A 16,303-nucleotide genomic window follows, 5' to 3' on the forward strand; every position below is an offset into this window, starting at 1 on the left:
CATTCTGACAAAAGTGTTTTTACCCAAAGGTATCTTTACCCAAGTCTTTATCAAAGTATCTAGACATTTTTTACCTTTCAACTAGATCTCTTCAAATATAGCGTGTAGTTTTACAATATCCACAATGCTGTGTGTAGGAATTGCTTCCGGTCCAAATGTCGTCTTAGGACACCAGCCATCCCGAGGAGGCGATCTGTCAGAAAGATCGCACGGGGAGGAACACCAGTGCCCCTCTGGACCCGCCTCTGCTTCCTAGGTTTTCTATTTACATTGTTGTTGCCTTGGGACATGAAGGTTTCATTTTTTAAAAATAGGGGAATAAGAAAAAAAAAAAGGTGTCTTTTTTTTTAACTTATCTCCAGGGAGTAATGGGAAATCTCAACTTACCATGGAGCTCTGAAGAGATGAATCTTTAAAGCGGAAAGCTGTCTTCTTTTTTCTAACCAAAAAGGACTCTTATGTGGTTATGAACCCAATTGTCTCAATTAGATCTCTATTCCCTAGAATCAAGGGCCAACCAGCAGGTCACTGTGGAAATAAATCAATTGTTTCTAAGGTGTGTTCCGGGCAATTCTCATTTCCCTGAATGAACTTCGGAGTTCCCTGAAAGAAACAGCCATCAAAGTATATTTCTTCTCTTATCCACCTGATCAAACCAACATCAGAGGTGCAGGTGTGTGACATGAAAGCACAGGATATCCCAGCTCGGTGACTGGCAAGGACAATGCCTTCTGTGTACTACTGGCAGCATGCGAATACAATATGTATTTGTGAATTGACTCGCTGATACAGGACACCGCATAGGTTTTCACGTCTTTAAAAGATGGATGGCCACTGTTTTCTCTTACAAAATTGCTTCTTCATTCAGCTTTCAGCCCTTCAGGTTGCCCAGGTACATCAAAGAGAAACTGGTTTCCTTGCATGGAATCAGCATTCTCCTGAGGTAACTCCCTTGGAGTGAAAAATGTTAACTACATTAAGAATACACAAGGTGAATATCTCTTCTGGTTGGCCTGTTAGAGTGCACATTTAAGCCCAGTGCAGGATAATTATTCATAATGCCTTCATTTACTTGTCCCAGTTTGGATAATTGATTATATGATCACCCTAATGAAGGTCTTCAGTAAGATCAGTCTGTAGTGATTCCCCCTTCCTCTTCCCTTTGGTTTAACCAAAACTCAGGACCCACAGATCAAGAGGAACTCCATTTTGGAATATTTAAATGCTTCTCCATTACCATTATAAATCATTTACTTGTTACTATACTATTTTAGTAACGCCCCATTTTAGTGGATTCGACTTATATATCTTCTTCTCTTCCCTCCGAAAGAAACAAGAGCAATACATTTTTCTGAAGCAAAAAGAAAAGTGGCCATAACACAAGAAACAATAAACATATAATATTTTTTTCATTAACAATCCAAACACTACAAAACATAGAATATACAACTTAAAAATGGAAATACAAATTAATGCAAAATGGGGCACATGTCATATTAGCTATGCAAAAGACCAGCTTAAGCATAGTTTCTCTAAATCAACAATTAATCAAAGGGAAGCGCCCTTTTCTCAAATGTGCACAAAAATATTTCGGTCACTTCTAGGGAAAACTTAATCAAACCTTTCTGCTAATTCTATATTACAGCATGTATTGCTAATGGCTTACAAAACTTAAGCATCATCTTACACCTAACATTTACAACCTTTTCCAATCATTAGACACTCATTCAACCCAATCTGTCAAAAATAAAATTATTTCATTTCTATATGTATGAAATAATCATTGATATGTTATGGATCTCAAGTGGTCAATGCGTATGACTGGGACAGTGATCAGAATAATGTCTTGGATCTAAAATGGGCCAAGAAACAGAGAAGCATCTCTGTCTGGCACATCTGTGTATTCATTGCTGCAGTAATTCTATTACTTCTAAAGTAATTCTAAACGTACATGTCCTCATCCTACAAAAAAAGTCTGAAGTTTTCATATGTAAATTTGCTCTGCCCCTCTAGAGTTTATGTGGAGTCTGTCCAGTAATGTCACTTGACAGAATGTTTCCTGCTGGGTTCCTATTATTCTTATAATAATGAGTCCTGCTGAAAAACGTTCAACAATAAGGACTCGATGAGATGGCCCTTTTCTTCTATGTGTTGAGCATGTGACACTTTAATGAAGTAAATTTCATGGTGAAATGCACAATCCTAGGTACAATTCTATGATGCAAATGAGAAAGAAAATATTTAAATTTTAATTTTTCAAGCAACAATACCAACATCCACTGCAACCCGTGTCTCTGAAAGAGTCTTGCACGGTCATGCTTTTAGCCAAGATTTTACCATAAGTCATGCTTCATGGGTGCAGTTCTAATACTAACAAAAATGGGAAATCACATTGATATCTCCTTCTGAGCCACCTGTATAAGAAGGACCTATGGTCAGTTAGCCTCAGCTTTGAGCTTTTGGGTTCATCTCCAACAATTGCCTGCGAAGTAGATTAACATTCACATAGGGTGGCAAACTTGAGGATGGAGAAGAACCGAACTGCAGTTCTGGAAAGGGGTCCAGTGGCTACCCAGTGGTCTTTGGTGTCATTCACTGCTGCTGCTGCTGCTGCTGCCACCGTCCTCTTGCTTGGGGGAGGATGAACTGTCTCGGACTGGCAGCAGGTCGTAATGGCAAGGGATGTGACTGTTCTTTGGGAGGTCATATGGATCCTGGGTGCGATGCCCATTATTGTTGAATATTCCTTGGACAACACTCACGGTAGGTTCTGTGACAACCAGGGACACATTAATTGATAAACAACAGGAAATTTAAAAATATACAATATGGCAATTCATGCAAGTATCAAACACGCCAGAGGAATGTTCATAAAAATATAAGAAAGTATTTTAAAAAACAAACAGTCCTTGTGTAATACCATAGAGGTGACTACTCTGTGGTTGGTAACCCACTGACACTTACAAACGATGTTCAGAACAAAGGGTGACTGTGTGGTTGGGATGAAGACATCAAGGGAATATAAAGAAACCCTGGACATGAATCACTGTCTGTAAAACCTGGGAGATAATCTAGTCCAAGCCCCTTCCTGTACAGGTAACAGCAACAAGGTCTTTGGCGATCACTTGATTCATGGAAATGTGTAACAAGGTCACAGCTTTAGGGTTCAGAACTCAGGCTTCCAGCTGTGGTCCCATCTCACAGTGGTGGGCTTAGGGGACAATTCAAAAGGGAACTGCTGCTCACTTCCAAAAATGAATTTAGTTCCTCCTGGTTTCCACTTTAAAAAGCTGTCTTACTACTGTAAAAAGAGTCACATATCTTTCTGTGACATTTCTATGGCATAAAATGAATGGCTGGTGACCAGAGTTAAATAAGTCACTTCATTTACAAGGACAGCTGACCCTTGAACAACTCAGGGTTAGGGCTGCTCCACACATAACCCCAACCCACCACAACTTAAAATCCATAGTCAATTTTTAAATTGGCCCCACTATTTACCATCTCACATCCTTGGATTGAACCAACAGAAGAGTGCATAGAAGTGTAGCATTTACTAGTGAAGAAAATCTGTGTATAAGTGGATTCATGCAGTTCCAACCCATGTTGTTCAAGGATCAACTAGAATAGAGAATTTTTTTAGGTTCAAATCATAAATACTGGGAAAGATATGGAGAAAGAAAAATGAAAATATAAAGCTCTACTATCTAGCCCAGGATTGCTCTGGTATGTTTTAGCTTCCTCAAATGGATGTGCAAGGGGCAATCAAAATAACATTAATTGAATTCTTATTAATTGGTATCAGATTCACAGCTGGGAATATTACTGATCTATTAGACAAATCTAAAAGTAAAATGTTAAAATTCTGTTAAAAGCATTATATTGGTATAATGGATGCAACCAGGAAATGGAACCATCTGTTTAATCCACTTGAAACATTTGTTTTGGCTAACTCAACATATTAGCTAATATGATACATATGCTGTTCCACATGCATGCTAAAATATTCACTATGGTTACAAAACAAAAGATGGATAACCAGTGAGGTAAGAAAAAACCTACTTTGACTTTTCGAAATAGTATTTTTCCTGGAAAGTTCATTTGACACCAACTAATATGATCACCATAAACACAGGCTGAATTTAAAATACAGACCATTATTTACCATAAAATGTATATAAACTGCCACTACTGTATTCTCAAGGACTTTAAAACTGTTTCAGAAGAATATTCTCATTCACTAGATTCTTTCTTTGGTTAAGAAAACTTACCAACTTCATAGACATTCTTGTTGGCAGAAGCTGAGTTATTGATCTCTGCATATGGGGAATCTCTCCGCGCTGGTGACTTCATCTCCACATAACCACACTCTGAGTGTTTGGGAATAAGGATAGGTGGGTCTTTAATAGTGGCATATGGGTTTTCAGAACTGCTTAGGGAGCAGTTACTTGAATTATATTCAGAATGCTTCCCCAGGTCTGTGAAGAGAGACGGAGGGGTGAAAAGCAAATGCAATTTCATAGGCAACAACATTTATTTTCTTGGCGAGTAACAGATTACTTCTTTTTCTTTGCATCTAGTTTTCTATCATTTCTAACGACGAAAAGAATACTATCCATTCTCCACTTATTTTGGAGAAAACCAGATATAAAATTACCCAACCACAAAGTAATTGTGTCTCCTCTCTAAGGTAAGGGTCAGTGCAAACATCATGGATTTGATTTCATTTTCCGACTCTCTGCGACCCCATGGACTATACAGTCCATGGAATTCTCCAGGCCAGAATACTGGAGTGGGTAACCGTTTCCTTCTCCAGGGGATCTTCCCAACCCAAGGATCAAACCCAGGTCTCCCACATTGCAGGTGGATTCTTTACCAGCTGAGTCACCAGGAAAGCCCCTTTTATTATCACACTCAAATAAAATTAACTCCACTCTATTTTACTAATAGTCTTTGGATCCTCAAAGGCTTCGACCAAGACCTCACATGTTGCTGGCTCCAGGAGCACAAGGAGGTTCTATTTTGATGGTGAGGAAGGCAACTGCGCTGTAAGTCTTCCTCGTAAAACCTCAGGTCTAGGCACATGAAGTTATTATTCAAATTCTTCTCAAAAAGCTGTCTTCAGTGAACATGTAACCAGGCTGACCTCTCTGTCTTTTCCCTGCTTCTTCCTTCTTCATATTTCTCTCTCTCCATAAGCCATATTTCTTTGAGGGGAATTATGCGTGTTTTCCCAGCAAACTAAGATCTTGGTTCTCTAAAACTTCTGCTCTAACGGGATCCACCTACGTTCACACTCTTGCTGGCAGTCAAACCTGGCTGCGGGTTTGTTAGAGTAATTTACCACACTAACTCTCTTCCGAGGCGGCACTACTGGTAAAGAATCCACCTGCTAATGCAGAAGACATAAGAGACGCAGGTTCGATCCCCGGGTCAGGAAGATCCCCTGGAGAAGGGCATCCCACTCTAGTGCTCTCGCCTGGAGAATATCATGGACAGAGGAGCCTGGCAGGCTATCGTCCATGGGGTCACCAAAGAGTCAGACATGACTGAAGCAACTTAGCACGCATGCACGCACCACAGTAACAATGCTACCTTTTCTCTGGAGCGCCAATTTTTCTGGTTTAACAAATTATTTTTGTCTCTGAGATTAAAAAACATTTTAAATTGTGATTCTGATAAATGTATTTCTTCTGCAAATTCAGGCAATACCTTTCAAGGATTTTCCCATATAACTTCTGTCAAGTCCAAAAGCACCTGTGACAAAGGAAGAAAAAAAAAATTCAGTGAGAACTGAAAGGAAGAGGAAAAAAAAAAGGAAGGGAAAACCCATCTAATATTCTCAGGTCACTGGAATATGATGGTTTGGGCACCCACAGTCTCCCCACTGCAGGAAATAACCAAGGCTGCTTGTTCTCCAAACCTCGACACTGGATCACTTGGGTCAGATGTTGCAGTACTTCAGAGTTAACAAAATGTTATGGATCATCCTGAGCTTTCTCCTGCCTGTTTCAGCGGCTTTGGGAAAGGCTGGTCAACATGGGGTGGACACCGAGGAACCAATGAACCAAGAAGGTTGACTTGATTCAAGGTTGCTCAGTGGAAAGGACACAGCCAGGCAGACTTGAGACAACGGACTGGGACTCCATCACTTGTTAGCTGCATGACTTTACGCAAGGCATTCAACTTGCTGAGCCTCAGTTGTCATTATCTCTAAAACAGGGAAAACAAAACTCACCTTCTAAGCCTCACAGGGTTGTTGTGAACATAAAGGGAAACAGACCATATGGAAAGGCGTTGTAAATGCTAAGGTGTCGTATAGATGAACAGTATTTCAGTTACCGTAATACTTTTTTTAAATATTGATTTTGCTGACATATACTTGATTTACAATGTGTCAGTTTTTGTGGTAGAGCAAAGTGATTCAGTTATACATATATTTTTTCATTATAGATTATTTTAAGATATTGAATATTGTTTCCTCAAGAATCTGCCTGCAATGCAGAAGACCCAGTTTCGATCCCTGGGTTGGGAAGATTCCCTGGAAAAGGGAATGGATATCTATCTACTCCAGTATTCTTGCCTGGAGAATTCCATGGAGAGGAGCCTGGTGGGCTACAGTCCTTGGGGTCCCGAAGAATCAGACACAACTGCGTGGTTAACACTTGTACTTTCCCTATACAGGAGGGCTTTGTAATCTACATATCATAGTTTATATGTGCTAATCCCAGACTCCTAATTTATTCCTTGCCCCACCCTCTTCCCCCTTTGGTAACCATAAATTTGTTTTCTATGTCTGTGGGTATATTTCTGTTTTGTAAATAAGTTCATGTGTATCATTTTTAAAGATTCCACATATAAGTGACATCACATGGTATTTGGCTTTATCTGATTGATTTACTTCATATAGTATGGTAATTTCTAGGTCCACCCACGTTGCTGAAAATGCATTATTTCATTCTTCTGATGGCTGAGTGGTATTCCATATGTAGTAATACACACATGCATACCACATCTTTATCCATTCATCTGTCAATGGACATTTAAGTCTCTTCCATGTCTTGACTATTTGAATAGTGCTACTATGAACGTGGAGTGCACGTATCTTGTTGAATTATAGTTTCATCTGGATATATGTCCAAGAGTGGGATTGTTAGATCATATGTGCATACATACGTGCAGTTACTTCAGTCGTGTCTGACTCTTTGTGACCCCGTGGACTGTATCCCATCAGACTCCTCTGTCCATGGGATTTCACAGGTAAGAATACTGGAGTGGGTTGCCATGCCCTTCTCCCGGGCATTCTTCCCAACCAAAGGGATTTAACCCACATCTCCTGTAGTGGCAGGCGGATCCTATAGCACTGAGCCCCCGGGGAAGCCATGTTAGACCCTATGGTAGCTCTACTTTTACTTTTTTAAGGAACTTCCATACTGCTTTCCATAGTGGCTGCACCAGTCAGTTACCATAACACTTCGTGTGTCATAACACCCTCAGCTGCAGCCTATCTGTAAGCAAGGTATCTGCAATTATTCTTTAATAGAATGTTATGGATTTAGGTTAAAAACAGAAAGTAAAGTAGTAACTTGTGATGAATATTCAAATAACTCTGAGAAGGGTAAGAAAATTACTTCCCTGCATGGCATGTCTGTGCATTATTTTCTTAGAGTGATATTGAACTCAAGTTCAGAGGGTGATAATACCTGGGGATACACATTTGTGGAGAAAGAGGCAGGATCCCTGAAGGAGAGAGTGCGTGTCTACTATCAACTGTTAGAGGACATGAAACAGGGATGTCTACCTCTCAGGCGTGCTCTCTTGAGTCTGGTATGTGAAGAATAGCCAGGCAAGCTCCCAGATGGTGGGAAAGGCACCAAGTTGTTCAGGAAGACAGGATAAAAGGGTGCGTGGTGAAGAATTTGCCTTACCATAAAGAGATCTGGCCTTTTTGCCCTTGGTTCCTGAGAGGTGATCTCTAAGTCCTTGGAATGTCCTGCCCAGTATGAGTGTTTCTTTCACTTGGGGCCTTGACAGTCTAACAACAGTGATTTATGTGAGGGGGTTGAGCCACTTGGTATCAGCTCACCCTCCAGATGGACTGAAGACTAAACTCAACCAGATGGACAGTCAACCATGTCTCTGTGACCAAGTCCCCCTAAAACCCCTAGACACTGACGCTGAAGTGAGCTTCCCTGGTTGGCGACACCCTGCATACTGTCACACATTGTTGCTAGGAAAACTTAGCGCTTTCTATGATCCCATTGGAAAAGGACAACTGGAAGTCTCACACTGTGAACTTTTCTGGACTCTGCCCCCTGTGATTTTAATCTGTATCTTTTTGCTGCGATAAACTGTAACCATGAGTGTAACAGCTTTTAGTGAGTTCTATCTTTATAGTAAATTATTGATCCCAGGGCAGTCTTGAAGACCTGCAAATTTGTAGTTGCTATCAGAAGTGAGGCTGCTCTGAGGGATTCCTGGACTTCTTAAAGTGACCCCATGAAGACGAGTAGTGGCTGTGGCCTGAGAGCAGCCTAATCAAGGAAGTCTACACTACCCTTTGCCTAATTCTCTTGGCCACCTCCAAGCTGTGGCTAAGTCGTTTTAAATGTCCATCTTGATCTTAGCTGTGCAAGGTCTAGCCTTCCCCAAGGGATGAAAGCAACATGGAAGGATAACAACTTAGGGAATAAGAGTGGGGCTATGAGATTAGCCATGCTTGGCAGACTCCCTCTCTTCTGCCCTGGCTGATCAGAGTGCAGTTTTAACAAAGGAGCAAGTGGGCTTTCTCATAAACTCCCATCTGTCTCAGTCTCTGAAGAGGTGTTTTCAAATGCTCAAATTAATCTACTTCATACAATAAGCCAGAACATGATCCTTATCTCTATTTTTGTGTGTTTTTGTTGTTCAGTTGTGTCTGACTCTTTGCAACTCCATGGACTGCAGCACACCAGCCTGCTCTGTCCTCCAACATCTCCTGGAGTTTGCTTAAATTCATGTCCATTGAGTCGGTGAAGCTATCCAATCATCTTAACCTCTGCTACCCCCTTCTCCTTCTGCCTTCAACTTTTCCCAATATCAGGGTCTTTTCCAGTGAGTCAGCTCTTTGTATCAGGTGGCCAAAGTATTAGAGCTTTAGCTTCAGCAACAGTCCTTCCAATGAATATTCAGGGTTGATTTCCTTTAGGATTGACTAGCTGGATCTCCTTGTGGCCCAAGGGACTCTCAAGAGTCTTCTCCAGCACCACAATTCAAAAGCATCAGCTCTTCAGCACTCAGCCTTCTTTATGGTCCAACTCTCACATATGTACATGACTGCTAGAAAAACCATAGCTTTAACTATACAGACCTTGATCAGCAAAGGAATGTCTCTGCTTTTTAATACTCTGTCTAGGTTTGCCATAGCTTTTCTTCTAAGGAGCAAGGGTCTTTTAAGTTCATGACTACAGAGACGATTTGCAGTGATTTGGGAGCCCAAGAAAATAAATCTGTCACTGTTTCCATTTTCTCCCCTTCCATTTGCCATGAAGTGATGGGACTGGATCTCTATTTTTTTTACAAATGAACAAATCAGTCTTGAGAGGGTGAGTGCAAGTGTCATACCACAGAACCAGGAATTGATTTCAGGGCCTTTGCGTCAAATTCTGGGCCCTTTCAGACAGCATTACAACTTTTCCATCATTTAAAACACTGCACACTTCATTATCCATAATGAACCATATTCTGTTCTTTGTAAGAGAAGACTTTTTCTACACCACAACTTCACAGGGATATTAAATGCAGAATTACTTTTGGATGGGAACAAACCAAGGAGATCCAGAATTTCCAATGAAGATTTTATGTTCCTAATAATCAGCCCCTTGGGTCTCACTGAGACAGAAAGCAGAGAAATTTATATGTGACCATTACAGTGACTGTGTATTCTGGAATCAGGACAAACTCCATTAAGTGGAGATGGAATGAGAGAATTTTTCCCTCATTAGTGCTGGGTGGTATTTTATTAAGTACAGTTATCATCTTGATTTTACACACTTTCATCAGCCTTTTTGGAGAGGGAGATGGCAACCCACTCCAGTAGTCTTGCCTGGAGAATCCTACGGACAAAGGAGCCTGGTGGGCTACAGTCCACGGAGTCGCCAAGAGTTGGACATGACTGAGCGAGGAACACACACAACACACACAATTCATGTACTTCTTTGAGCTAGATTATTAACCTTCCTAAACTTAAATGATTTCACCAATTACTATAATGTAAATCTGGTATATAAATAATTTTACTGTAAGTGTGTAGACATACACATCCTATTGATAATGTTAGTGAAGAATTCAGATAAAAGCTAAGAATTTGAACTTATTTTCTATTACCATAGTAATAGGGGATTCCAGAGCCCACACATGGTTCCTGCAAGTAGCTTAGATGAACTGACATCTAAGGTGTTTACAGAAGGATCAGAGAGGGAGTGGGGAGAAGACCAACTATGAGACCAAGTTTTACCATCTTCCTTCCATGAAATCTTAGACAAGAGTTAACCTGTTTCTTCCTTTATAAAACAAGATTTGTGGAAGGGCCCACACAGTGAGGGGTGCCAGATTTAGCAAACAAAAACACAGCAAATTCAGTTAAATTTGAATTTTAAAGAAACAACAAATAATATTTTGAATAAGTGTGTCTTGTGCGATACTTGGGATATACTTATCCAAAAATTATTTGTTTCTTATCTGAAATTCCAAATTAATGGGACTTCCTTCCAACCTTATCATTAAATAAATACATATGAAAGGGTTTGCTTTCAATACATAGGAAAGTGACCATAAGACACTGCACCCATGTTAGTTACTATGTGGAGCTCCTCCCTGAGAATAAGAATATACCACACGCTCAATGGGGAGTCACAGCAGTTATTTAAGTGGAGTCACCCCAGGCCCTCTGCAGGAGGGCCCTGAGGTTAAAACAATTCTTGTCCTACTACCACGCTGTTTGTCCTTTCCACTCTTATCCTCTCTCAGGCGGACGGTGGAGTTTCCCAGGAGCCACACCAAGGGTGACATCACTCTTGATTGGACGCAGAGCAGCTATGAAAATTCAGCTGACCTCTATTTAGCCAGATGTCATAAAAGTGTTAAATAGTGGCCATTCTTCTCAGTAATTTTTTTGTTGTTTCATTTTGAAAAAAGTAGTCATTTTTCACAAAAATACATTTTATATTATCAGGAAATAAGACTTGTTATAATCAATAAATTAATAAATAGCCCTCAGATTTTATTCCTACTATGGCAAATATCAATAAATATAACCCATGTTAGTAAGGGCTCTTGGGGATCCTTGATTACTTTTTTTTAAATTAACTTATTTATTTTAATTGGAGGCTAATTACAACATTGTGGTGGTTTTTACCATTCATCAACATGAATCAGCCACGGGTACTATATGAAAGTGTTCTGATTCCCAGATGTTTGAGAACCTCTGACTCACTATATTCCCAATGATATCCCCATTTTCTCACCTAAAAGAGGAAAGGGCCTCAAGTAAAGGTACTTCATTTTGTGTATGTGTGTGCTAAGTTGCTTCAGTCGTGTCTGACTCTTTGCAACCCTATGGACTGTAGCCCAGCAGGCTCCTCTGTCCATTGGGATTCTCCAGCAAGAATACTGGAGTGGGTTGCCATGCTCTCCTGCAGGGATTGAACCTGTGTAGCAGAGAGCAGAGAGAAGCACACACGCGGGAACCAAGCTGGCGGGGTTCAAATCCCAGCTCTGCCATATCACAGGCCTTGAGGACTTCCACAGCTGACTTAACCTTGTTATGACTCAGTGTCACAACGGGAGCAGGGAGATAATGATGCTAAGCATGGTACCTACAGCAGTACCTGTGAGAATTGAGCTGATACATGGAAAGGTGGGGTGTAAGCCACAAGCAGGCAGTGATCCTTGTCTCTTTATTGATTCCTTGTTCACAGTAAGAACTCAATACATGTTGAATAAATAAAGCACCTAGGACAGTAATAGCCCCACACAGGGATTAGGTGTAACACTATGTCTTTCTTTTTCTGTGCATATTTTCAATAGTTGCTTTGGCACTGTTGTGGCTCTCTGAGTGTTTGGAGTGACTAAAAGATAAAGATGCTGGTGGAGGTTGGGGGATGGGGAACTTGCCGAGCTCGTTGAGGTAGCCGCCGTGTTTCCAGTCTGCAGGCAGTGTGCCTGTGTAATCTACCACAGGGCCTCTCTTCCCAGGATTCACATTTTTCAGATTCACAAACAGCTGATTATTTTTTGACTGTTAAAAATATAAACAACACAAAGATTTAAGAGAGAAAATACAATATGGCGCTGTGCAGTGTTATCCATCTAGGGAAAGCAGGTCCATGGAGCGTATCAAGGACTGGTCCTTACATGAGGATGCACCAAGGGACAGAGGTGACCGCTTCTGACCTGGTGGGACTTAGAGGCAGCAGGAGTAGGTGCCGCTCAGCCCTAACCATTCCCTCCATCACCTTACTTCTACATTTTAAGTTGTTGCTCTGTGCCAATTAGGCCTCACTTGGATTTACATACATGGAACTTTGAACTGAAAAAAAAAAAACCAACCCAATTTCTGAGCCTTCCCATCAAACACTGTATAATCATGTATGAGTCATTCTTAGCAGTTTTCTTAGCTATAAGCATGAAGATAATATGATCAACTTTGCTCCCTCCCTGAATGGGAATGAGAACACACTGTATGATAAATACCAAAGTCTCTGGAGAATATGAAATGCTATTTAACTATGAGGTACTATAATTAAAATCTAGCTGCATTAATTTAATTGCAACTGAATAATTTAATTAGCTTGGCTTTCTTCTAATAGAGAGCTGGAATTAGACAACGGAGATCGAAAATATAACTCGAGCACAGTTGGAAGGGAGAAATGTTTGGGATTTCAGAGCACTCTGGAAGAGGCCTGGTGGTGAGCTGGATGGGTCCAGGGGAGCTGCTCCAGTTTCTAGACAGCCCTGGGCCTCCAATCTCTCTGGGCCTCTGTAAAATGGGATAATCACTCAAGTCATAGGATTGGTATAAAGATTAAACAAATTTATATTTGTAAAATGATTAGAAATGCCTGGCACATAGTATTAGGTTGTTTTGTTTGGTAACTTTTTACCACAAAACTGCAATTTCATATGGTTCAATCAAAATAAATAAATGCATATTATTATTTGTTGTCATTACCCAAGTACAGGTGGCCAGGAAAAGGCACTAGAAGGTGATCACAAAAGACAAACCTGCCAGTTTTACCCAGGCCGGTGTCTGCTATAGGTCTGCTATGAGACATTATTTTAAAACCACATGGAATATTAGAAACACTTTCCAAAAGAGGTGCAATGGAAACAGTACAAGTTACAGAGACAGAGAGACTGACTCACCTCACTGCAGCCTCACTCACAAGCTATGTTTGGAAGTGACTTAAGTTCCCCGTTACTTAGGGCTTCTTTGTCAGTAAACTTGGGATCCTAATACACACCCATGGGATTGTTTGGAGGAATAAGTGAGATAATTGATGTACGTATGTGGAACGGCAGCTGGCCAGCCGCAGCCCTCGGGCACGCCTGTTCCTTGCTCTTTCCCCGCCCTCAGTGACCTGGACCATCTCCTCTCACCTTGGCAATCCTGTCCCTGTTGTTGACGTGAGGGGACGCGGCACCCTGGGTGAGCGTGTGGTAACTGGGATTGGTGAAGTAATGGCTGTTAGCATTTCCACTGCTGCCATGAGGAAGGGTTTCTGACAACAAAGAAGGAAACGGTTAAGATGGCAGGCTCCTTAAACGTGTGGGAAAGAGGGAAGCGAAGCAACAAGAACAAATGTTTGGACTGATTCCAGATCACAAGCGGGCAGAATCCCCTCCTGCCCGGCATGCTCAGCAAAGCCTGTGGAAGCAGCAGGCGCCTGCCTTTCTGCCCACTTCCTGGAAAAGTCTGAAAGCATCCACCAACAACTGCTCTCTGCTCTGGGGCTTGTACAAGCTGGGAAGGCATTGCTTTGAAGTTTCTTCCACTGTAACTTCCCTCTGTGTTTAAACACTTGAGTTCTTGAGACAATATTCTTTCTATTTCTCTACCTACTTATAAATCAATCTATATACCTACCTACCTACCCATCCATCCATTCATCCATCCATCCATTCATCCATCCATCCATCCATCCATCCATCCCTCCATCTATCTAACTGTGCTGGGTTTTAGTTGCAGCATGTAGGATCTAGTTTCCTGATCAGGGATTGAAGTCAGGCCCCCTGCATTGGGAGCATGGAGTCTTAGCCACTGGACCACCAGGGAAGTCCAGACAATACTCTGCACTAAAAACGCACCACTAAGTAAATCAGCTACTTTATGGATTCCCGCAGAATCACTTTATTTATAAACATGAAACCCTTCACTGATCGCCCCCAAATTAGCAAATACCTTAAGTTTTCAAATTCTTCACTTATATGAATCTTCTGAAGACTGAATGCATCACTTAAAGATTTACCTTTATGGGGTCTTGTGACGAAAAGGAAGATTCAGGTGTTTTATTAAAGAACAGCCTTGGTTTTCGGAGAAGGCAATGGCACCCCACTCCAGTACTCTTGCCTGGAAAATCCCATGGATGGGGGAGCCTGGTGGGCTGCAGTCCATGGGGTCGCAAAGAGTTGAACATGACTGAGCGACTTCACTTTCATGCACTGGAGAAGGAAATGGCAACCCACTCCAGTGTTCTTCCCTGGAGAATCCCAGGGACAGGGGAGCCTTGTGGGCTGCCATATATGGGGTCACACAGAGTCGGACACGACTGAAGGGACTTAGCAACTTAGCAGCAGCCTTGGTTCTTGCTAATCCCCCCAAACTGTTTATGTGACTTGGTTGCTGTGTGGCTAATGAGGTACATGGGCTCCAGGACAGGCTGGAGAGTACCTGGGAAGAACCCAAGGCCTGGGAAGACCTGGTTTTTCCTCTGATCTGCTCCATGACCTTGGTGAAGTTATGGCCACCTCTTCCTTTCCCCTCCCTGTCCCCCACATATGACAACAGCTTGGGATCAGGCATCCAGCAAAGCTCCTTCTAGGTTGACATTTCCAACATTTAAAGCAACCATATAATGAACTCAATTTGAAATCTCTCATAAGAGAAAACAGTGATGATTTTACCATTATTGACACATAAAACACATCTCTAACAATGCATCTTCTCCAAACATAAAAGCTGCTCAAGGCTAAATGACAGTACCAATGGGCAGCACAGCCAAACGCTCGGTTTCAAAGAACCAGGATGAAGTCTCGCTTTTCATGGAGTGAAAAGCCTCTAGCGAGTCCAGTCTCACCTGAAATGGCATAGTCTGCATTCATGACCCTCATGGCGGGGGTGTAGGTAACTGCGGGCATGCTTGATTCCTTCCCCTTCTGCTTGTGTCTATAAATAATGAACAATGCCAGGAGGAACAGAACAACTAGGACAAGAATGACGATGCCCGCGATGGCCCCGATCTGGTAGGAATCAGCGGGGAGAGCCGTACTGGTCCTGCTTAGGCTGTTCAGATTCCCCACTATGATAACACCAGCTAGAAAAGGAAGAAAAGAGATGTGACCAAGGATGACCATGTGCCAGACAGATATTTGATCTCTCTTTACAAAAATCTCCTACAGTGCTAATAAAGACTGGATATTTTCAGTACATGAAATCTTCATTTGGAAACTTTTGAAAACAGAGCAGGAAGGAAGGACAAACATTCTTCATTTTCGGACATTGTTGGTTTGTCTGTGTCCAGAAGAAGGATTTTCTAAGGCTCAAAAAAATAAAAATAAAAAAAAAAGAGAGAACCCAAAGATTCAACAGTAGGCTTTGGGAGCATCTCCCAGATTTCTGATTAAATGCTTAGACCAGAGATTAGTTGGGGATAACAATTTATCTAATTTTTATTGTTTTTAATTTATTGTCTAGCATTAAGCTTATGAGTGGCTAACTCAAGTCTGTAACTTAATATTATGTCTCTCTTTAGCATTTCTAAGAGGAAAGTAATTTTCCTTCCAATTAAGAATAAGTCCATTATAAATCTCAGAGAAGGCAATGGCAACCCACTCCAGTACTCTTGCCTGGAAAATCCCATGGACGGAGGAGCCTGGTAGGCTGCAGTCCATGGGGTCGCAAAGAGTTGGACATGACTGAGCGACTTCACTTTCACTTTTCACTTTCATGCATTGGAGAAGGAAATGGCAACCCACTCCAGTGTTCTTGCCTGGAGAATCCCAGGAATGGTGGAGCCTCGTGGGCTGCCGTCTATCGGGTCGCACA

The 16,303-nt window shown here is 41.5% G+C and overlaps 1 protein-coding gene across 1 annotated transcript in view; it reads right to left on the reverse strand.

Annotated features, from left to right (window-relative positions):
- Positions 1-2,588: 2,588 nt before the first annotated feature.
- Positions 2,589-16,303, reverse strand: part of MEGF10 (multiple EGF like domains 10) — a 137,590-nt gene continuing 123,875 nt past the window's right edge. Inside the window, exons 19-24 of the mRNA XM_052643017.1 lie at positions 15,336-15,572; positions 13,639-13,760; positions 12,154-12,277; positions 5,713-5,757; positions 4,272-4,478; positions 2,589-2,770 (exon numbers count right to left, since the gene is read on the reverse strand). Of these exons, the coding sequence (XP_052498977.1) occupies positions 2,589-2,770; positions 4,272-4,478; positions 5,713-5,757; positions 12,154-12,277; positions 13,639-13,760; positions 15,336-15,572 (917 nt within the window). The remainder of the gene's footprint in view (positions 2,771-4,271; positions 4,479-5,712; positions 5,758-12,153; positions 12,278-13,638; positions 13,761-15,335; positions 15,573-16,303) is intronic.

This window comes from Budorcas taxicolor, chromosome 7 (genome assembly GCF_023091745.1).
Source record: "Budorcas taxicolor isolate Tak-1 chromosome 7, Takin1.1, whole genome shotgun sequence".
NCBI lineage: Eukaryota > Metazoa > Chordata > Mammalia > Artiodactyla > Bovidae > Budorcas > Budorcas taxicolor.